This window comes from Syngnathus typhle, linkage group LG11, assembly GCF_033458585.1.
Source record: "Syngnathus typhle isolate RoL2023-S1 ecotype Sweden linkage group LG11, RoL_Styp_1.0, whole genome shotgun sequence".
Classification (NCBI taxonomy): domain Eukaryota; kingdom Metazoa; phylum Chordata; class Actinopteri; order Syngnathiformes; family Syngnathidae; genus Syngnathus; species Syngnathus typhle.
This window is the reverse complement of record NC_083748.1, coordinates 7,559,266-7,580,738: the sequence shown is the minus strand read 5'-3', so window position 1 is coordinate 7,580,738 and position 21,473 is coordinate 7,559,266. Positions and strand designations below refer to the sequence as shown.

Genomic DNA, 21,473 nt, shown 5'->3' with positions numbered 1-21,473 from the left:
TGTTTTAGTCTTGACGCTTTGTAAGATTACCATTTTTTCACACCATAAAACACATTACAAATCATTTTATGTACATTTGTCATTGTATTGTTTGGTAAGTGTTCTTCCCAACCCTGAATAATTGCGAGCTATAAACACATCGAAATGAGGAAGTGGCACATCTGCTACAAATGTGAATTTGTTGTGTCATTTGCAAGAGTGAATCTTTCAAGTACATGCTGAAATAGTTTATTTTTGTTTAACGAAGCCATTAAGTAGGATATGAGTGAAGAACTTTCATACATTTGGGAACAAACTTTTTTTTTATTTTTAAATTGCAAACGGCAACATATGAATTATATTATTTAGCCATAGTAGCATAAAAGTCATACCCGTGGCGAATAAATCAAACAATCTGTGTTAAATCTAAATCCAGCATATGTTCAACCTTAATCTTACAGGGAAGAGCTGCACCCAAAAAGAAAATGTACATTCCTTGGATGTCGGGAAGTCCTTTCTGACTGTGACTATCAATTCTAACAGAACATTGACACCCCCTATCCCCCCCCACAAAATACGGGATACAGACAAAAATCATGTCAGAATTTGTGAATGTCCATTCTAACAGAACATTGACACCCCTCATTCCCCCCACAAAATACGGGATACTGACAAAAATCATGTCAGGAGAAGTGTAAAGGGACAACTGTATAATCCACCCCACATACCAATAGGAATCTGTGTGACCTTCCTCAACTTTCTTTTTACCTGAACTGTTTTGGAGCATCATCGGACTCAAGAGGTGAATTCTAAGCAGGGTTTCACTTTGACAAGGCATTCTATTGGGATTTCTTGAAAGTGAACTGGGATTCATGAATTCAGTTATTGCTTTGATGAAGAAGACTCTACAGGTAAAATTTCACATTGTTTAGACACGGGCTGGGGGAGGAAGAAAAATAACTGCTGGATGTGATATTATTTGACGTTTGGATTAAAAGTCCCTGCACTGTTCTTTTTGGAACGTTTTGGAGCGAATAAGCTGATTGGCTGAAGCAGCAGCCGCGTGGCAAAAACAGTGCTGAGAGAACTGTGGTAACGTAGAAGACGAGTGATTAGCACCGTGTTCATTAAGGGCTAGCCGCAAGGTAAAGGGGGGAGCGGAGTTTAGGTGTGCACGTCAAGTGCTGCGTGCTGCAAATCAACTGCTGATCCTTCAAAAAGTCACTTTTTGGTCTTCAGTCCCCTCGGTCAAAGTCTGGCTGTGTGCAGCTTATGCAAATATAGTCTTCCGTCTCGGCACGCTCGGCAGACAGTCCCACGCAGACCTGGTGGAACCACTGATTGCAGCTGCCATCGCATTGGACCCAGTTTAACTGGAAAGACAACAAAACAGGATCCTTGATAGTTAAAAAACAAGTTCAGTGCCGGCTGTGCGGTAATCAAACACACCTCGTCTCCTTCCGGCTCTCTGCACCACGGCGCGGCGCACAACGAATAATCCTCGTCCGAATCGGACGCGGAAGCGGATGCAGCAGGTTCTGACGCTCTGTGTGTGGGGGAGCAACTACTCCTTTCTTCGCTCCGGTCACGTCTCCTCTTAGACTTCTTTTTGCAACACCTCTTGGCCTTCCCGGAGTGCTGAGAATCAGAGGTTTCCTTGCGTCGCTTGGTCCTTTTGCTCTGAATGCTCAGCGCCTCTTTACTGTGATTTGAGCCTCCACTCTGTCGAAACACATGTCAGATAAATTGGATTAATGAGTTGTTTCTTGTATTGGGTTAACGTTATAATCCATAACTCGCTGCAGTATAGCACCAACTACTTTGCCGTAAGTATCGGACGATTGTATCGACAGCCTCCACAATATCGATACCGTGAAATAAGACTAGTACTTGCCCTAATTGTGTCTATTGCTGATGGAAATCTGCTCATGATGGCCTTGCAAAGAAGCAAGGGTCCAAAAATGACTCAATACCTTTTTATGGTGTTTTGTACTCTCTCTCCGCAGCTCATCATCTTCTGTCCTTTTGTTACAAGGAGATCTCTGAGTGGGCAGAGGAGCCAGAGTGTACAGCAGGTATGTATAAAGTTGCTCAGTCTCTGGAAGGGTGACCTGCAGGAGGAACCCCTCCACCATCAGCTCCTCCAGCTCTGAGCCAAGTCCTGGGAAAGGCATTCACAATTGGCACCAGACAAAAAAAGACAAAATAATACACCCACAGTTTAAACTAACCCTGTAGTGGAACGCACTGGTGTTCTGTATAAAAAAAGGCATTCTTTTGCAATATTCTTGATCTGTTCTTCCCCTGAAACGTAAACACACAGAATATAGCAAACAACTCCACATGCCCTGATGCAAATCTGACAGACCACTGACCATTTTTGACACTTCCTCCAGCAGTCCATCTGTACAGGCCTGCTGAACTCTGTGCTGCCATTGCACCGTCCGCTCGATGAGGAAGCGCAGCGCGTCTCCTTCGGGCAATCGGACCCGAATCCTCTGCAGTGACGCCAACAGAGGCAAGACTTTGTCCAGGGGCGGCTTCCTTGAACGCTGGCAAAAGGGGCAAAGCCAGACTTGGCCGTATTTGAGGTCGGCGCTTGCTACGACGCACCCACTGTGGAAAAGCTCGCGACAGAGTTCGCATTGCACCATGGCCCCCGAGGGCGCCTTATGGCAAACACAAACGCTAAGTGCACAACAGTTCTCAGCAGGAAGAAGCTTGGACTCGTTTGAAGCCCTCAACACCAACAAGGTTTCCATCTCCTTGTCACGGACATCATCGAGGGTGGCCATCTGTCACCGGAGAAGATTTTGTTGTTCGTAATGTGCGAGAAGATTTCTTCCCAAGCAAGCGTAATTAAAATGCCAGTCAAATTACTTTACATCAGAAGTGACACTCACAGCAGAGGCGGAGCTTTTGCTTTCCGAAAGAGCCTTTTCCACATCATAGAGCGAGTCCAGCTTTACGCCGGCGGGTCTCTTATTGATCTGTGTTCCCTCTTTTGTTTTCTTAGATCTTGACCTAGGAAGCCCAGCTCCTACATCACACCTTGGGCACAGAACCTGCAAATACAAATGCAAGGGGAAAAAAAATGGAGATATGGTCAAATATATATCTTCAATAATAATATTTAGTGTGGCACAGCCAGTGGAAAAACCACCGTAAACCCAAAGACTATTAAAATGCTTGACATACCTCCAAAAGCGAAAAGGGCGAGTTTTTGAGCAGGAATGTTTTCGCTGCGCTTTCCTTCCATGTCTGCACGTCACCAATTAGAGCTTCCAATCGACTGAGAGGGTCGAGTCTCACTGGAATGCCTTCTGCTCTGAGAACCAGCTCAGAGAGGCTTTCGAGCAGGGGGATACGTCCCCCGAGCTGAAAGCGTGCAATGGCAACGATTAGACGGCCAGCCGGGTTACTCTCGGTCAAACATTTCAAGAAGTGTCCACTTTACCTGCAGGGCTTCAGCTTCATGAAGCCATTTCTTGGCTTTGACCACTGCATCCTTCAGCTGCAGGCAGTTTGGCAGATAGGCGGGGACATTTTCCATTTCTTGTAAAGCGCCATCAAGGGTTTCGATACTGTGATGGGGACTGCGAGAAGACATGCATGATCAATTCATTCATCCATATCAAGTCATTTCAATACTTTCCCCTCTAATACTGTGCCAGCCTTATCAATTTAACAAGATTATTTCCTCGATTTATTTTGTGCAGAATAGTAAGGGAGTGGTTAGCCAGGAGGTATTTAAAGATGGCGGGAATGAACGTCGGGCTTCCAAGTCACAACTTGATATCTTGGCAAGAGAAAAGCGGGGAGAGAAAATGAATTTTGAGGTCCAGAAGGGGAAAACTGTGGTAAAAATGAACTTGAAAATGTTTCTCTATTAGGAAAGCAATGACTAACGATACAAAGACTCATGTGAAACCTAAAAGGGATATTTTGTTGCATGTGAAAGTTATCGAACAGACATTCACGAATGAAATAGCTCAAGTGCCTGTAAACTTTAGACTACAATGTGTTTTAATATGTGAAATATTTCATGAGTAGCGTAACGATACCACCCATCGCAAGGGTATTGAATGGCTGTGAACCTGATCTGTTTTTGCTTGGAAACACAAGCACGCCTCTGTCCTCACCTGGCTTTCATGAGGCCGAGCATCCGCTCCTCCAACTGCTCAGACACCGTCAGGAGCTCCTGCAGACGTGCCATGGCTCTTTCCACAGAGCTGTGCGGCGCTAACCCGACCCCTTGGTCGATCAGCCTCCTCATGGTGTCCAGGCAGAGGTTGTCCGGCCTGCTGTTGGCTTGCTTCACCGTCTCCAGCCAGCGGGCCTGCTCCAGCCTCTCCCTGAGCAGAGGCAACTGGGGGAGCTCTACATCAAGGCCCAGGCTCAGATCCAGCAGCTCCTGAAGCTCGACTGAGTTAGGAGACTCATCAGAGAGAAGCCTTTCGCTGCGCTGCTGGAATTCATCAACCCTTTTCAGCAGGTCCTGAAAGGCACATGCAATTGTGATTAGGGTTCAAATACTAAAAGCACAGTCGGGGCTCTACATTTAAAATTGTCAACAACCTTCAGTAAAGGTGCCTGTCTGATGTTGCATGGCAGGTTGTCCAACTGTTGTACAAACGATCGAAGCTCATCCACACTCAACTCGTTCTGGCTTTGAGACTTCCCCCCACAAGAACGATACCTGCAACATTAGAAGGAAAGAGTCACAACGACTGAAGCTTTGGACGCAGGTAATGAAGAGCATGAAACTTTGATGTGGGAAGTAATGATTGGTCATGTCCTTTCAGACTTAAAAGAAAATCGCACTGGTACACAGTGGCTACCTCGTCTGCCTCTTCCCATTGAGAAGTTGTTGGGCCACCACAGCGACTTTATCAGCTTCTACAGCAACAACGCGCAGCTGGTCCAAGAGGGCGGTTCGTGGGAACCCTTTTGTCTCAGCCTGCTCCACCAGGCTGTGAAGCTCTTCCAGACCTAAACAGACAAAGACTATTCTTTTAGAAGACAAAAAATAATTCCGGGTAATCATCTGTTTTAAATCAATCTCACCTTTCTTGTGGCTTTCTTTCTTCTCCAGAATGCCTTGCACAGCACACAGCCACTCCTTATAGGACTCTGCACGCCGCTTCACAGCTGCCATCATGGGGTATAACTCATCCAGTGTAAATTTGTAACTAGGGGGGGAAAAAAAAAATACATGAGATGAAAAAGGCAAGCTTCAAAAGAACCATTTCCATTAATAACCTCAGTGCAAGCTTAACATCTTGGTCTTTGAACACTAGTTGTTTTTCAATAATTGATCTTTTTGTAACACTCACTGGAGTATTCGGTCGCTCAGTGGACAGGAGCACAAGTCCTGGGCGTGGTACAGGCAGACCACCTTGCCGGGACTGCAGACACAAGTGATGCCAGACAGGTAGCAGGTGGTCCAACACTTGCAGCACTGACGCTCCTCATCAGGGAGCAGCTCATAATCGACTTGCCGGGTTTGCACCACACCCTGGGGATACAAATTCACAGTCATTAATGCTTTAAGACAAAAACAGAACAGCTGTGAGGGGGGGTGGGGGGTTGGTCCGTTGGGTGTTTGATAAATACAATGTGTTAAACCCTAATCTCCTTGAGACAGAAACAAAGTCATAGACTTTGGTATGACCAGATACTCTAACAGTTGACAAGGCAATTAAAAACTGTGGAGCAAAGTGTCAACCTCCTCACCATCTTGTTGGTCTTCTCTCTAAGCTCCTCTTCTTCTTGGATCATGGCGGCCATCTCCTTGTGCACGGCGGACGCCAGTTCCACATCCACCGTTTCTGCCTTGAAGGCCATGTTGCAGACCATTTCGTCGTGGGAAAAGACACAATACCGGTTCAACTGGCGGTAGTGTTTCACACAGCCTCGCCCAACAGGCATCTGACGAGGAATTGACAAATAAAAACTCTGTTAGCTTTACACCGCAGACTCCTCTGTACATCTTGACAGAACAAACACAGAGTCCGGATTAAAATGCAATATTAGACCTTCGAGTCGGTGCCTTACCCAGTCCATGGTGCAGAAGTTAACCGCTTCAGCAAAGTTGAAACCTTGGTTGAATCCGCTGTGGTACGCTCTGGGGAACGTGATGACAAACTCCCCCGCACATTGGTTTGTGCGATAGATCTACAAGTAGAAAGCCAATCAAATTTCCATGTGTACTCTTCTTGGAATTGTATTTATTTAGGTGCTCATTGAGTGTGCCTTACCGGGACGCCGTTGTTCATCAGCGTGTTAGGATTCATGATGGTGACGAGTTGATGGAGGAGGTCTGGCTGTGACTCAAACAGCTCAGGAGCGAGTTTTTTCATGACCCCCTCCAGATGCTCTGCGGCGTAACCCGGCGCCCCATACCAGGTCTTCGGCTCACCCCTGCACAGAAATAAAAATAAATACAATTCTAATCATGAAAAAAGCTAAAAAAATAAATCAATAAAAAAAGGAGTAATGTATAAAAATGAATCTCTTCAACACCACACAGTACTAAGAAAGCGTACCAGTGCAAGTAGTTGATCGAGTAGCTCCAGTGGTCCTCAATATGCCAGCAGAAGGAGGAGAAGCACATGCCCACATAGAGCCAAGGTAACTTCATCCCGCAGATGTCGGCTGTAATGTGAGTCAGCACCGAGGCATCCAGCACTGGCATGTTGTTAAGATTCCAGCCACTTGTTAGGTAATGCTGTAAAACACAGAACACAAGTCTCCAAACCATGGCCAAGCCCACCGTCATCAGTGTATAGTGGTCATTTGGATGTTTTACATAGCTTGTTCAGGAAAAATAAAAATCAAATTTTTGAAGTATGATTAAGATCAAAACTAAAAATCATCGTCGTCATAGTAACTACAGCTGGTACCTCGTCCTCAGGAGACACTTCAAAATGGCTGTTCTTCAGGGGGAAACCACTCCCAAACTCCTTGGAGGCAATGTCTGCTCCATATTCTACAGTCACATCCTCTTCGATGGTGCTGACGAGACGCCAAAACTCCTTCTCTACCAGCTCAGTCGGAACCATCTATAAAATGTCAAGAGATCAAGATTTTGTCTCGTAATGACTTTAGGAGATAGAAAATAATAATAATGTGCTCAACATAGTCAACTGAAACTTTAAATTAGATTTCATGGTTGCATGCCCTTCCCCCCGTTTCAGTTACAATAGTCCCTGTAATTTTCATGTACTTGTGTAAACAGACAAGACCGCGCCAGCGAGGATCCCCACTCACGTGAACGGGCATGTTGAAATAATCCGACTTAAAAGAATCAGCCATGTCACCAAAGGTTTGCAGGGTGTAGCTCCTGCTGGCCTGCTCAAAGCCAAAAGCGACCTGAGGTTTGCCGCATTCCTGCAAAACAAAGACGAAACGCATTTGGAATTGGATCGTGTTGTTTCCAAAGGCGAGCCGGCTATTGCGTCAAGATATGACTCCCCCAAAGGTCGAGAGGAGGCCGCTCACCTGCGCTAGGCACTTGGGGCATCGCCAGTCTCCCTTGGGAACTTCAGGAAGTGGGGGGATGAGACAGAAGATGTGGTAGCTGTCATCACAGCCATCACACAACAGCAGGCGGTCCTCCTCATTTCCATTGTGACACACCAGGCACATGTATTGCTCCACCTGAAAACATTTGTGTTAGAACAATTAAAAACAAATCCAAGTAATTGTCGGTGCACTTCAATATCCTTACTTTACTGGCTGTGCCATTTGCCCCATTTTCTTCACAACCTTCTGTGACGTTACATTCTATGGTCTCCTCTTTAATCGACATGCTCACTGAAACACACGGATGAATTAGTCATTTCGATTTGAAACTTCATTTACTTCTCTTCGCGACCTTCATCCTCCTTGTCCTTACCTGGGTCCGGCTCCATCTCCGTCTTGGCAACATATGTTCCCATTCTCCTTCTGAGATTAGGACGATTCTTGTGAGCCTCCTCAGCTTCGCTTTTAAAGTAGCCTCTCTGCTGAGTTTTGCAATGTGAGGAAAAAGAAAGACGTGACACAAAGAGGATGAGGGAAGGCTAAAACCCACGAAGAATTAGACAGGCAGAGCACACTCACTTCAGCTCTCATCCGTTTTGCACGGCGAGCAATGCTGCAGATCTCCTGAGGCTGCACGGACTGGCGCTGTGGGAGGTCATGTGGCGTGTACACCTTGTCCTTCGTGTCGTTGGTCAAGGTGGCTCTCTGCAAAGACAGAAGTTGAAGGACAGAAGGCAATGAATAGAAACGGTGACCCCCCCCCCCCCAAAAAAAAACACGGTCACAACAAAAAAACAACTATTTGGTGGGACGTACAGGCTGATTGTCGCCGGTCTGGAATAAATTATATGGGTAGAGGATCCGCTCATAGTGCGCCCGCAGGTGGGAGCCCACCGCCTTGCCTGGAGCAAAACCCATCTTGACGGAGATTTTAGTCCAGCGCCGCTCTCTGCAGACGGCATCGAAACCTCCCTCGTCATTCACCAGCTGGGCGGCAAAGTACCAAATGTAATTTAGTTTTTATAAGGTTGGAGGGAAATTTTCACATTTGTGTGTGTGTTTCAATGCGGAATTTGAAGACACCTTGTTGAGCTGGTAGAGATCTAAAATCTTTCTTTCCAAGTGAGGGATTTTCAGCGTGCATCCTTGAAGCTCCCAAAACTTTGCTATTTGATCCAGAAAGTTCAGCTTCACTCTCGTCTGAGCCTGAAAACATCAAACTCGAGTTAGTGTGCACACTGGCATACACAGTTCCATGAACATACCTCCAACTCGTTGAGCCTTTGAATTCGGGGTGTGAATTTCAATCTTTCAACGTCACAGGCAAATGGTGGCTGCCATTCCTGGAATGAAAAGAATAATAAAACGAGATGAAAATTCTAACACTTTTTGCATGCTCCATTTGAATATTTTCAAAACACTTATTTTGCTTGAACAATTAAATGGGGCAATTTGATCAGTTCGATTATTGACCAGCATACATGCTGATGTCATCTGCAACGCTAACATTCCCTAACGAGGTTATCTAAATACATTTCACTACTGACAAGACTGTGACTATTCTCTCTGCAACATATCTTACACGAGACCACACAACTTCCTGCCAAATGTCACATACATATCTGTTGCTGGTAATGGGGTTTAGACACAGGAAGATAACTCCGTTTCACATGACAATGCTACATGTTCATTTGTCCCCGTACTTATTTTGCCCTAGTTGTTAACTCGTGCAAAGGAATAGCTTTGTATTATGGCAAACATCCATCTCTGTTCTAACCCGGCTCGACAAAATGCTCTTTTACTAATGACCTAAATGAATTTAAGAGGGTCCCCAGTTAGCTAGCTTTAATGGTAAGCATGCTTTGGTCAGATGACAGCGGGGGGAAAAATAGTCACATGACATGTTGTAGTTGGAGGTGGATTGCTGAATAATTTGATCAAAATACAGTTATTTTATTTATCTGTTTTAAGTAATTTAGAATAATCCCCATATCAATTTTGGCAGCACTGGGATTTTATATGACTATAGCCAGTCCGGATTGGAAGCACAAACTGGGAGTTTGAAGGGGAGTATCACTGATCTGCCATTTTGAAGGCAACGCAGGTTGCAGTCATGGTCTATTTGTTTTCTGCCAAGGCTCTGTTCAAGGTAGAACATATTTTTGGCAGATCATCAACCATTCGTCAACGACGGGTGTGGTGTGGGTGCTGACATTCCCAATCAAACAATATGTACCGCTACAAAAAAAAGCACGATTTTTTTCCTCGATCTATCCCTGTGGCCCAATGGTGGGGGACTACTATCTTTGGAGGATAGGGATTTCGCTTTTGACACTTTTTCACATGATAAAACTAATGTAATATTGTTTAACACATCATTGTTTTATACATGCAGTATAACTGAGGAATTCTTAAAAACTGATCAGCCCGAATAGAAAATTTTAAGTTCTTGAAAGCAAAGAAAGCTTCCACACGGGTTGTCCAAATTGCTGACTAAAAGCTAGACAAGTGGTGACTATGATTTTTTTTTTTTTAATGAATTTTACACATAATTTCTCTGGGAAACTGAAAAGCATCACAACAACAACCAATTTGTTGTTGCATATCTTTTTAAGAATTTCATAGAGGCTACGTGCAAGTAGGCCTCAAGGCTCTGACAGTCCTATATTATGCATACACAAAGTGAGGACGTTGAACGGCTAATAAATGAACATTTGGCAATCCTTAGAAAGCATCAATGTGATCAAAGACTATCCAACACCATCTTTGCCCAACTGACTAACTGAACACTATATTTGTTGGCGACACCAGCCATTTCCTGATATAACCTCATAAAGAGCTCCACAATTTGACTGTGATACACTTGCATTTATGTCCTCTAAATAAATTCAACTACGTTCGCATCCTGGACATCGCTCTTCTTTTTTTTTTTTAAAGGCAAGCCCGTACATATTTGTCAATACATTTCAATCCGATTTGGGCCTTTATTTCATTAGTAGGCTAATGAGGCGTGGACACACCCTTGACAAAGCTGTGGCTTTTGCCAAACACAATGCATGAGGAATAATGTTAGCTAAATTACTTGAAAGATCAAGTCGTGCTGTGTTCAAACATTTGGCCAATATTCAAGTTAAAGCAAGTGAAAGTGAAGCCACAATTACCACTCAGTTAGAACAAAGTAAGCAAGCTGCTGGACAAAAACAAACACGACACGCACTTCTAAAAACAATCGTCGAGTATTTAATGTATCGCGCAGTATGTATTAATGGGGGGGAAAGATGTGTTAAAAAAAAGAAGAAAAAAAAAAGAGGAACATTGCGGCCATTGTGATAAAGCGTCCTTTCTCTCCATAAACTGCTGGTTCCCGAGCACGTAGCGATGCCAGGACCGTAGCTGTACACCGGACAGGCGATTATATTAAACTAAAACAACACAGGCCAATTCCATCGAATTGCAATGATCAAATATATTTTGAAACAGTATCTGACAAGAAACAGTACTGTAAATGCAAGATTCCAGTCCACTGAGATCACTTTGCCATAATGTAAACTCAGTTATGTCTACATGTATAAAAGCCCTTTAATTCGATTTGGGGAAACTCACACAACATTGTGATCGAATGTTGGACAATTTGCGGCGTCGAAATTAAATGTACGTTTCGGTGTTTTAGTGCTGAAAAGGCTTGTGATCGGTTGGGTTTGAAGGTTAGCAAACAGAACACACAGCTAGCTGCCAATTCAACTCTCGAGCCCCCACTCCGCCATGTTGAAAGCTGTCTAGAAAACACAACTTTGACTGCGACTTGACGCTCTTCCCTGGCCAAGCGCTCAGGCCGAGATCGCCAACACAATTGTTGAAAAACATGCCAAATATTAAGGGAGGCTTACCGGTGGCGGTCGGACTTTACAAATGCCAGTTTTCTCTGCAATGGGTCGTATTTTGTTGATGTACGCAAGAGGGTCAGCAAATTCCTCCCAGCTGGGCTCAAAAACAGGACACTCCGGGGGAGGAATGAACTCATTCAGCTGTGGTTGACTCATTCTTGCATCTTTGTTGTGATGCTCGTCCAGTGGTACTCGATGGGATGCCGACGCTCAATTTGTTGTTTTTGTAATCCAGATTTCAATCCGTATCCATTCCCCACTCATTCAACTCAAAGGCGAATTATCTAGTTGTAAGCGATAGGGCGAAAGAGCTGTGTGCTTCCGCCTCTAAAAGTAGACACCCAGAAATGACTTGTTTTGCACGTTATTGCACACGAAAAACACCACAGTCATACGATAAAATTACTTTTATGTATAATTGGTCTAATTTAAATTAGATTAATTCATGTTCATAATACATCTAAGAAAAATTAGGCGGCAGGGATTGCATACTTTTAAACAGCACTTCAGGTTATTTCCAAACCGAACAGAAGCCGCTTAAGCGAACTTTATTCTTGGTTAGTCTTTTGTACGCAATGTATTTCTATTTAAGGATTATTGGTTCCGTGGTTTTCTTACAAGCGATTACTCCCCCATTGCGTGGGTTTGATTTATTCACCGTGAGACATGGCGGCTTCGTCACTTTACGAGGAAGCGCGATAGGTTGGGTTGGCACTAACTCCGCCCGGCTGGACCAAAATAAATAGAGATCACTGGATGGTACACAAATCGAACTGACCTAACATATCAATCCGCTTCGACCGGATCTTTGTTTTTAAATGGTCTAGTGCAGCCCAATCCATACGTAGTAAAGCTGTTTCTTTTAATATTTGAATGTGAATTTCTATCAAGACCTGGAGGCAATTTATGTCGTTAAATGTACATATAAACCAAATGCACATATAGATATACATATTATTTATAACATTAAAAAACGGACAGCTGGTGTCATTTATGTGGAAACACATTCTATTCAAATTAAATTCCACTTTCAGTCAATCAGATGATGGTCATCTGTTCCAGACAAGCATGAGCTTCATCTTCTTCCTCGCGGCCGATTGGTGGAATCCAGCCAAATGGGCGTAAACTAACCTTTTGATTGACAGCATCACAGTAAGCAAACGACAATGACCACACGTTCAGTTGAAAGATAACGACCAAGACGCTATAATGACGACACCAAGCTGCTTACACACACTATACAACAACAAAAAAGGCCTTTTGTCACATTTGAAATCGTAGCAGTAGCCTATTGGAGGAACATTTAGTAATAGCTCAATATGGAAAAAATTAGAGCAAATATTTAATTTACCAAATTCCTGGTGAGATACACTCACAGCATCCAATGAGGTCTAATAGTTCTGTAAACATGTTTGCATTGAAATGTGTGTGTAATTGACACTGTTGGAGAGGTATTCATTTTAAAATGTTTATTATTGCACTTGCAGCCAAAATGTGCCTAACATGAGCCACAATATCATGACCACACTGGCATACAAATACTGGGTCTGCCTTCACAAAGGTAATAATGCTCAGTTGATATTGTCAGGGGTATTAATTTAACAACAAGGTTATTACTGTGGTTATTGTGAGTGGCATAGAACAGTACTGCATCACAATGAGAGTGGTCTGTAACACAAGAGTAAAAAACAATGAGAGTGGTCTGTAACACAAGAGTAAAAAACAGTATAGTTTTACACCAGTGTAACATCAAGTAGTCGTAATGTTGTGTCTTGTCAGTCATACAAGTCAGCTTGACCCTCAGGTTACTCGCAAAACATAATTATAAAGATGAGAAAGGTGAATATTTTTATTAGAGCACAATGGTCAATGATACAATGGCCTTAGTGAGAAAAGAAAAGAGTAGTGACACAACAGTATGAATCGAGTGTGTGCTGTTAAGTGTCAGCGCTGACAGTAAAGCCAGCTAGCACATAAACTGTATTTATTTATTTGTATTTATTGTATGCATTTGTTTCATGATGCTTCAAAACTAGACATGATTCACTCGGTCTAATGCAACATAATAACCTATCTTATCATCCAAAGAGTGCCAGCCGATGGGTCCGATCTCACAGTCTGCGCAGATGAGATACTTGATTCTCCCGACATCATTAGTGAAGCCCACGTTCTCAAAATCGAACATATCCCCCACTAACCAGTGGGCAGTCAGTGTGTCCCTGTCCACGGAGCCCTCTGCACCACTGAGGCTGCTCTTTTTACGCATGGATGGTAGGATAAGCTGAAATGACAAAACACAGCCTCAATCAAAACTTGATCCTTCAAGCGTTATGAGAATGGATTTGTACAAAGGTTGGAATGACTTCACAGTGGCTTCATAACGACAAATAGTACATTTTCCCCTTATACAACTCAGTGGAATTCTGGACAGAGACGGACGGGGTGCTTGTAATTTTAGCCTTAAACCCCCCACCATCCAGTATTTTGCTTTGTCATTCATACCACTAACAATTGGCTTCACACACAGACACAAATGACCAAAGTAGAGCCAGTGTTAAGAGTCACAGTGGATAATGGCTGTAATAAAAAGTCTACACACCCCTGTTTGAATACCAGACCTAAACCTTTACAACTCAACTGAAGACTAGAACTCTTTTTGAGAAGGAACAAAACTACTGAAAAGCTGAGAAAATCCGTTTGCACAAGTGTGCACACCCTCATAACACATTCAAACTCACATTGAAAAAAGCAGTCAGCAGACACCTCATTCACAAAAGGACCCTCAGAGTTGTCCAATGCCATCTGGACAGATAGCCTTGAGGCACTGAGAGAGGTTTTGACTATAGTGTGATTGTTAGGGTCTTATCCGAGGTTGATTAAAGCTGAAGTGTGAGAAACTATTGTCGAAATGCTCGTAGAACTCCCCCACTCAGATTCAGCTGATAAGTATTAAACTGTTACGAGTTTCTCTACAGTCGGTTATACGATTTATTTGAGACCGTTTTTGCATCAATGAGCCTTCATTGACAACCAATCCATTTTGTGTCCATGCATGGCTGGTAATCAAACTAGCACCTTATTGTGGCTGCATGTGCCACTCCATCACAAGTGCAACTGATCAAATCATATCCTCTGTATCAAAAAACAATTTATTTCTGAGGATTCTTATATTGTTTTACCTCTTTCTCTGCAAATACAGCCATTCCTGGGGACAGCACCTTGGATCCACATCGCTGGCATAGAACAGACTTGCTGTTCTTCCCGTCCTCGGAAACCAGGTTGGATCGATCCACACCGTCTTTAATATGTGTATTTTGGTCCATCTCGAGATCGAAAACTGCAGACAAGAACAGTTCAGTACAGGGCGCGTCATTCATTTGCAGCTTAATGCACACACTGAGCATAATCGGTAGAGCTTTATTTTTTGCGTCCAGATGCACGTCAATAGTATATAATTTACAAATTTGTAAGTATGGGGCGAGGTTGACTCAAGTAAAGATGACAGAAACAGGATTTACCAGCGTTCTGATCGTTTACAGGTTGGATGCGTGTTAAATTTATTTGTTAAATTACCTCAAATGAGTAAGACAAACATGTTTGTATTAGCATCTCAATCGATATTTCAATACAATGCTTCCTTGTTCGTGTCACTTTGATTCCGTTCCCTCGAGTTTGCACAGCGTACACTAACGCTGTGATCAAGTAATAATACAAAATAAAAAATTAAAATCTTCAAACTATTCTTAAAGAAATATAAAGAATACGTACCTAGGCAAATTGAGGGGAAGATGACCAAGTTTGACGTAAAAACCGAGAGATTAGGTATTGCAAAGCATTTTGGCTGGTCTTGGACTCTACGGTCCACTCATTTAACGGGCTCGTTCAGAAAACATCGACTTTGTTTTCAGTTCCGGCACTCCATGCGCGTTTTTGTACATACCCATCTACAACATGCACCAAAACAAAGGAAATGAAAAGCACAAATTCGCAAATAATCGATAATTTAGTGGATTAATAATCAAATATAGGTCTGCAACGTGATTGGCCCAACCAATAAGGTCGTGCGCTGAATGGGTGGCTATGTGCTTACTTTTAATGAGGGCGTCGACCAATCACATTTACGTTATATTTTATGTTTATATTGCAGACTTGCAGAATTCTCTTTTTTTTTTACGTTCATAATTTTTTTGACAAGTGAATAGAAAAAAAAGACAAAAATCTATTGGAAACAATGAGCAGGACACCTCCGTACATGTGGAAAAAGAAATTTATTACAGTATTTTCCCCCAAGATGACGATTAATAAATAGTTGCCTACATTTCAATGAAATGTATGATTTCTCACTTTCTACACGACATAACACAAAGTCAAGAATACACATTAGTCTGTAATAAAGCTTGTATTAGTTGATCTACAAAAGGTAGTCTTAAACAGCAGTTGATACAACCTGTCCATGGGGTTGTAGTTCAATAATGATTTGATTGTATATGGCAAAGAAATCAAGATGAGTCTACATCTGGAAATCATTGCGGATTACTTGACTGTTCGGATAGGCCATTTTATTTAAAACATTTCCATTGGCCTAAGGCACAGGAATACTAAATTTTTGTACCAATCACACATTTTAAACCCCATCTGGTAATTAAAAGTGTTGAATTTAAGAATGCGGAGGAGGTGGATTTGTTATTTACACCTCAGATTGCATCTGAAATCTAACATAAAAGGAAGCTCGCAACTGACAAAAACATAACTTGACCCACTCCATATCTGTACATTGTGTGTAGCCTGGGACCAAAATCTACACATCACAAAAGAAATTATCCATTGTCTGGGGGGGGAAAAACCCGGCAGGGAACTTCTTTACATTTACGACATCATCCAGTCATTCTTTTCGCACAACTGCTACAATTTTTTTCTCTGATGTGAATGTTGATTTGGGGAGCTTTTCTCTGAGGAAGGGATATTTCAAATAAAAATAAATAAATCATATAATGTAGGAAATGGTGTCATAAACAAATGCCAGGCAAATAATTAAGAAAATCTAAATGATAGCACCAAAACAGTGTTTCTTTCGAGACTATTTTTCTTTCGTGAGAGTTTGGTGGATTACCACGGCTTTCAGAGCCTTACACTGTTTGTGGTCGTACGCCATATTTCAACCAAAGGTTGAACCATAATTGTTAGCATAGTAAATGTCTGGTAACATCCTTACATACTATATGTAACATTTCAAATTCCTACAAATGCACAGATGCCCCTTCATATGTACATTGACCTGGATTGTTGTTCTGCACCTAAATAACTGACTGTACATTCATCCTCAAGCTTGGACAAACACAAAGTGGGAGAAAATGATTGGTTTACAATGTGTTTCCACTGCTACAGCACTTTTAATAATACTCGTCTTACCCCTTACCGCATGCTGTCAGACTGACGCCAACATGTTAGGGACCCCAAATAAGAGGGAGGTACAATATTCATTACTTAATTTGCAAATTTCAAGTTTCATTATTGACAAAACGGTGATGGTTAACAATTCCCTCAGGCGCTCGTTGGACAGTTAATGCTACTTTATCGGAGCAAAAATAAGCCAAAGCAGAAAAACAAAAGCCACCAAAGCCCTCACATCAAGTGAGGAAACAGAAGTAAATAACGAGCAAAAAGTGACTATAAGGAATTCCAGCAGCATTTGTACTGTGTTTCTGTGTGTGCGTGTGGTGTTTGCGCGGGGGGGGGGGGCTATTAAGAAAACAAGTCACAGTTCGGCCGCTCAGAGAAGAGTGTCATCTGTGCATCCTCCCTCCAGGCCGTAGCGGAACTCTTGCAGGTTAGAAACGCCGTAGAAATGGATGAACGCTGCTGCCACGACCAGAACATGAAAAATTTGATGGGAGTGAAACTAGAAGGAGAGAGACATTATGAGTACAAACAAAAAGTTGCTAGTTGTGTAAATATACAAATATAGTCCTCCCATGAAAGGGGTCGTTCGGCTAATGGATGGACAATACAATAGCATTGCTGTGTGCGGCTTTGCCACTAGGCGGCAGTATAGTCACTTGGGTCATTCAATGGGGGGTAAAAATAGAGTAGATACTTACCCATATGTCACACTTGCCGGGAAAAAAGCGTTCAGGGATCCTGGCTGCATACAGACCAGCACCAGTGATATACATGGCCCCCATCAGGTAGAACCAACCCATCTGGCCAACAGTGGTGGCCTTAACAAAGCCCTCCTCAATGGTGAAGTGCATGGTGGGAACAATGCCGCTAAGTCCCAGACCCATGAATACGCCTATAACAGGCCAAAAGAGCAAACAAAATCATTTTAACCATGTCAATTCCACATTACTTGGAAGACATCTTTACAAATACGGACACGTAATATTTCTGCACTATAGTGAAGGATGGTCTGACCTGCTCTTGTGGGTCTGTGTCGAGGTGTCGAGAACCGGTCCCACTGGGCCACTATAATGGCGGCAATGCCGAGTACACAAACAATGGTGAGGTAGATAAGTCGCGGCTGAGGAGAACAATAGAAGGAGTAGTACAGCCAGGGCACGAAGGAACCCATGATGAGGAGCGCGATGCCTGAGTAGTCAAGCCTGGGGGGACAAATGAAAGATTTATTCCATCTTTTCTCATACACATTCTGTGCACCAATTCCGCCGCTGACAGATACCGAGTCAGCTTTGAATGTCACAGATGTATACGGTCAGCAATGTCTATTATTTTGGCTGTATATTGCGGTGCTTCTAAAATAGGAAATATCATTTTGGATCATTGCGCACAAGTCTTAAGCTACCATAAGACTTTTTGTTTTTGAAATGCCATGATGATATGTAACTCGTAGACCATCACCAAGACTGAACTATTAATAAAAGTGAAAACAATTAAAAGATTTGTATTTAGGTTTGTATGTCAATCTGTTCATTAGCTTGCAGGCTTAGGTTTTTAAATGGAAGATGGAGAACAGACAGTAACAATATTATCTTGGTAGGTGGAAAGATTCCACTGATATCAAACTGTGACATTCCTTTTGCACCCTTATCTCGAGCTTGAGTAAAATATAGTTCCTAGTCTCATGCACTAAATGTGAAAACTCTGACAGGGTACATAAGACAAGGTTTCCAGACAAGCTTCCTTCAGATTCAACGTGGATGACCAATTATTATTATTACTTCATCGAGAACTGAAACGCAAAGAAGGCATTTATGAAAAACTGCTTGAGGGCTTACTTGGAGAAGGTGCGGGACACTTTCTCGGAGTGGCAGTAGACGGTATGAAAAAGCCAGGAGAAACTGAGGCAGAGCACAGCTCCCAGGAAGAACATCCCGAACACCACTTTTTCTTGAAGCGGGGCCATGAAATACATGTTGGGTCGCAACATGGTTAGCGTGCCCAGACACAGGAATAATATCAGCCCTGGAGGAAACCAAAACAGTTCAAACATGTTCTGTCGGGCCAGTGCAAAACAAAATATTTTCACACGGTGACCATGATTTGAAAAAAAGACAAAAGAAGAAATGGACGTGTTTGCATGCTGACCTAACAGATGGGTCCAAATGTTTCCGGTCTCGGTGTGAATTCGGAAGATGCTTCCAAAGCAGGCCCGGAATGAAGGCATGGGGGGGCGATGACCATGCAGGAGGTAATCGTTGTCCTTAAGCCACTCTGGCAGGACATGGAAAGGGATGACTCTCCAGCGCCCCTCCCAAACCTGAAAAAAAAAAAACATCATTTGACTAATACATGTGCAAGCACTGTGAAAAGTGATCAACTGCCCAAAGCCCATTTTAAACTCGGCAGTCTCAATCACTCTTCCTCAGCCGCTGCACACACATAATCTTCACTGTAACTTGTAAGCGACCAGTCATAGTCGGCAACTGCCGAATGCAAACCTCGGAGGAACTGGATTGGAATGTACGCGGTGAATAGGAACACGGAAGTGACAATAGGCTGTTTGTCGGCTAAAACCTGCGAGCTGTTTCCATTTACATATTTTGGAACCAGAAGATGCTGTTTCTGACTCATGGGCGGAGCCATGCGTATTACATGTTTGCACTAACTGACAGGCAGCCACGCCTTGGGACATTGTGCTCTCTTGTCTATTTTGCTCGCACGTGGCTTTTCATATCTTAGCTTTTTCCAATCTAAAGAATTGGCATTATACTTTAAACAATGGGGTGTTGCTACTGCTACCGAATAATCATTTGGGGTGAAAAATGAAACGTCACACTTACTTTGTGTACAAACTCTTCCATCTTTTCCATGGCGTGGTGCGCCTGGAGGGGTAAGGTCAGAACCTCTCCCACCCCATCATCGTCCTCATCTTCATCCTCATCCGTAAACATGGCTGCTCCCTTTAAAGAGAGGATTACAGAAGCTGAGCTGTAATAATTTTCTCAGTTTGGGGATTAGGGGGGAAAAAAAAAATCCTACCTCTGGATGGACACCTTTGGAGGATGGTGGGCTAACCCCTTCCTCCTCCTCCACCAGTGGTCCCAACTCCATTAGCTCAACATCCTGGACATTGCAGTCCTCTAAGATCCGGCAGTCTGCATCACTTGCAGACCCGTTTCGGCTTGACATAGGGAGACTGCCTGATGACCCACTCTCAGTCCTTGTATTCTGCTTCAAACTGTACACTTCAATTTCCTCCTTAGACAAACACAAAGCGTTTTGGCGATATATTTTGACAGTTTTCAGTCATAGTAAGTAAACGCACCGAGAGAGAAGGGCGACCAACATATACAGGCTGTTACTACGGTGTTTCCAAACATTTGCAGATACAATATTTGTAACAAATAAATACAAATATTTCCACTAACAAAGTGAGATTGCTTAATTGACCTTGGACGGTTCGTGTTGAAACAAGTGTTCATGTGGTGCAATGTAACGTCAACTACTGCACTGTAGCTTTTATCAGACCCATTAATTATCAAATGTATTTCATTGACATACTTTATTAATCTAGTGGTTGTCACCCACAGAGTGGATTGGGAGTAGAATTCAAGAGGTATTAAATTCCAATAAATATGTAACAAACATTCCAATTGACAGCAACGCAAAAAAACATTGTAGATGAATTGGGTTCATCCTATGACACTTGGATAGAAGTTTCGTAATGAACACGATTGATTGCAAAACTACAAATATTTTACACAGTTGCGATTCAGGGTCAAATCTGAGATGACAACCGAACAACAGAACGTTCACACCGTGAGCAGTACAGCAAACGCTGGCGGGCAGACAAACAACGGATGTGACTTAGCAAAGCGTCAGACCCAAATACAGTACGGAAACAAAACACAACGTAAAAAACAAATGCAAAATAGCGATGGTTTGATTAACTTCACCCCCTTCGTTCGCTTACTGTTTATGTCACGGAGCAAATCCCAATTTAGCAGGAGTTCAAATAAATGAGTGATGACAGATCGTCCGTATTTCATGTCGCTAACATTACCTTCAAGCTAGCGCTTAGCTGGCAGACAGGCGACAAATCGAGACAATTGTTCGATTCGCCAGATGTAAAAGAAAAAAACACTTGCAACCGCAACTGCCCGAAAGAAGCACCATTTACCTGACAAGGTAGTCGTCAAACCAGGAAGGTGAATTATTAATCGAAAAAAGCAAAATACGATCCTTTCCGGAAGTTGCGGTGTTTTCCGGATAGTTAATCCGTACCCTTCAAAACAAAGGTATTCCTTACTAAAGCATATATGTATTTCAAAATACAAGTGCCGGTTCCTAAACGGTATCAACGAATATTAATTTAGGAAAATCCAATGACACACCACCAAACTGTGCTAAAGGCTTTCTCTGATCCCTTGACTACAATTTGACTTCTGTAAAATCATGTTGCACAAAACAAAAATAACTGACTGCTCTACAGTAATCTTATATTTTTCAAAAAGAAAATCTAAATTTCTCGCATGCATATTTAATTCCGTCAACGAGCGTTCCAGGAGTTTATCTTTGTAGAGGTAAATTGAGCAAGGTATTCTACTTGGAGATTTTGGAAATTTGACAAAATAGCTGTTTCATAACTTATTGATTGACCTATTCATTTAGAAATTGTTCTAA

The 21,473-nt window shown here is 42.7% G+C and overlaps 3 protein-coding genes across 8 annotated transcripts; all 3 read right to left on the bottom strand.

Annotated features, from left to right (window-relative positions):
- Positions 1-283: 283 nt before the first annotated feature.
- Positions 284-11,688, bottom strand: kdm5ba (lysine demethylase 5Ba). Of its 2 annotated transcripts, none has more exons than XM_061290669.1 (27): positions 11,394-11,688; positions 8,772-8,849; positions 8,590-8,712; positions 8,323-8,493; positions 8,086-8,211; positions 7,880-7,988; positions 7,712-7,797; positions 7,483-7,641; positions 7,252-7,371; positions 6,885-7,043; positions 6,528-6,709; positions 6,240-6,402; positions 6,037-6,156; positions 5,716-5,910; positions 5,316-5,497; positions 5,047-5,171; positions 4,821-4,971; positions 4,558-4,678; positions 4,122-4,477; positions 3,437-3,575; positions 3,178-3,357; positions 2,883-3,044; positions 2,355-2,774; positions 2,211-2,283; positions 1,953-2,140; positions 1,429-1,701; positions 284-1,352 (listed from the first exon to the last, which is right to left on the bottom strand). In XM_061290669.1, exons 1-27 carry the CDS (start codon positions 11,544-11,546, stop codon positions 1,215-1,217), a joined length of 4,452 nt encoding a protein of 1,483 aa, XP_061146653.1. In that variant the 5' UTR covers positions 11,547-11,688; the 3' UTR covers positions 284-1,214. The 2 variants fall into 2 exon arrangements, with proteins under 2 accessions (XP_061146653.1, XP_061146654.1); XM_061290670.1 differs by having other exon boundaries at positions 7,880-7,985.
- Positions 11,689-12,844: 1,156 nt separating this feature from the next.
- rabif (RAB interacting factor) lies at positions 12,845-15,312 on the bottom strand. Its single transcript, XM_061292199.1, has 3 exons — positions 15,159-15,312; positions 14,570-14,727; positions 12,845-13,671 (listed from the first exon to the last, which is right to left on the bottom strand). Exons 2-3 carry the CDS (start codon positions 14,711-14,713, stop codon positions 13,423-13,425), a joined length of 393 nt encoding a protein of 130 aa, XP_061148183.1. The 5' UTR covers positions 14,714-14,727; positions 15,159-15,312; the 3' UTR covers positions 12,845-13,422.
- A 327-nt stretch (positions 15,313-15,639) lies between these two features.
- adipor1a (adiponectin receptor 1a) lies at positions 15,640-21,115 on the bottom strand. 5 transcript variants are annotated; one of them, XM_061291384.1, is made up of 8 exons: positions 20,971-21,115; positions 19,830-20,048; positions 19,631-19,750; positions 18,936-19,107; positions 18,626-18,812; positions 17,805-17,992; positions 17,489-17,682; positions 15,640-17,289 (listed from the first exon to the last, which is right to left on the bottom strand). In XM_061291384.1, exons 2-8 carry the CDS (start codon positions 19,977-19,979, stop codon positions 17,161-17,163), a joined length of 1,140 nt encoding a protein of 379 aa, XP_061147368.1. In that variant the 5' UTR covers positions 19,980-20,048; positions 20,971-21,115; the 3' UTR covers positions 15,640-17,160. The 5 variants fall into 5 exon arrangements, with proteins under 5 accessions (XP_061147368.1, XP_061147370.1, XP_061147369.1 ...); XM_061291386.1 differs by having other exon boundaries at positions 19,830-20,045; positions 20,971-21,103; XM_061291385.1 differs by having other exon boundaries at positions 20,854-21,007.
- Between the last annotated feature and the right edge of the window lie 358 nt (positions 21,116-21,473).

Coding starts and splice junctions, on each gene's coding strand:
- kdm5ba (XM_061290669.1), bottom strand. CDS start 11,546: ATGAGTCAACCACAGCTGAATGAGTTCATTCCTCCCCCGGAGTGTCCT. Junction 4,679..4,820: donor AATGGGAAGAGGCAGACGAG/GTAGCCACTGTG, acceptor CTAATGTTGCAG/GTATCGTTCTTGTGGGGGGA. Junction 3,045..3,177: donor CGCCCTTTTCGCTTTTGGAG/GTATGTCAAGCA, acceptor TTGTATTTGCAG/GTTCTGTGCCCAAGGTGTGA.
- rabif (XM_061292199.1), bottom strand. CDS start 14,713: ATGGACCAAAATACACATATTAAAGACGGTGTGGATCGATCCAACCTG. Junction 13,672..14,569: donor CTGTATTTGCAGAGAAAGAG/GTAAAACAATAT, acceptor TTGTCATTTCAG/CTTATCCTACCATCCATGCG.
- adipor1a (XM_061291384.1), bottom strand. CDS start 19,979: ATGTCAAGCCGAAACGGGTCTGCAAGTGATGCAGACTGCCGGATCTTA. Junction 19,751..19,829: donor CCAAAGGTGTCCATCCAGAG/GTAGGATTTTTT, acceptor CTCTCTTTAAAG/GGAGCAGCCATGTTTACGGA. Junction 17,993..18,625: donor GTGTCCCGCACCTTCTCCAA/GTAAGCCCTCAA, acceptor TTGTCCCCCCAG/GCTTGACTACTCAGGCATCG.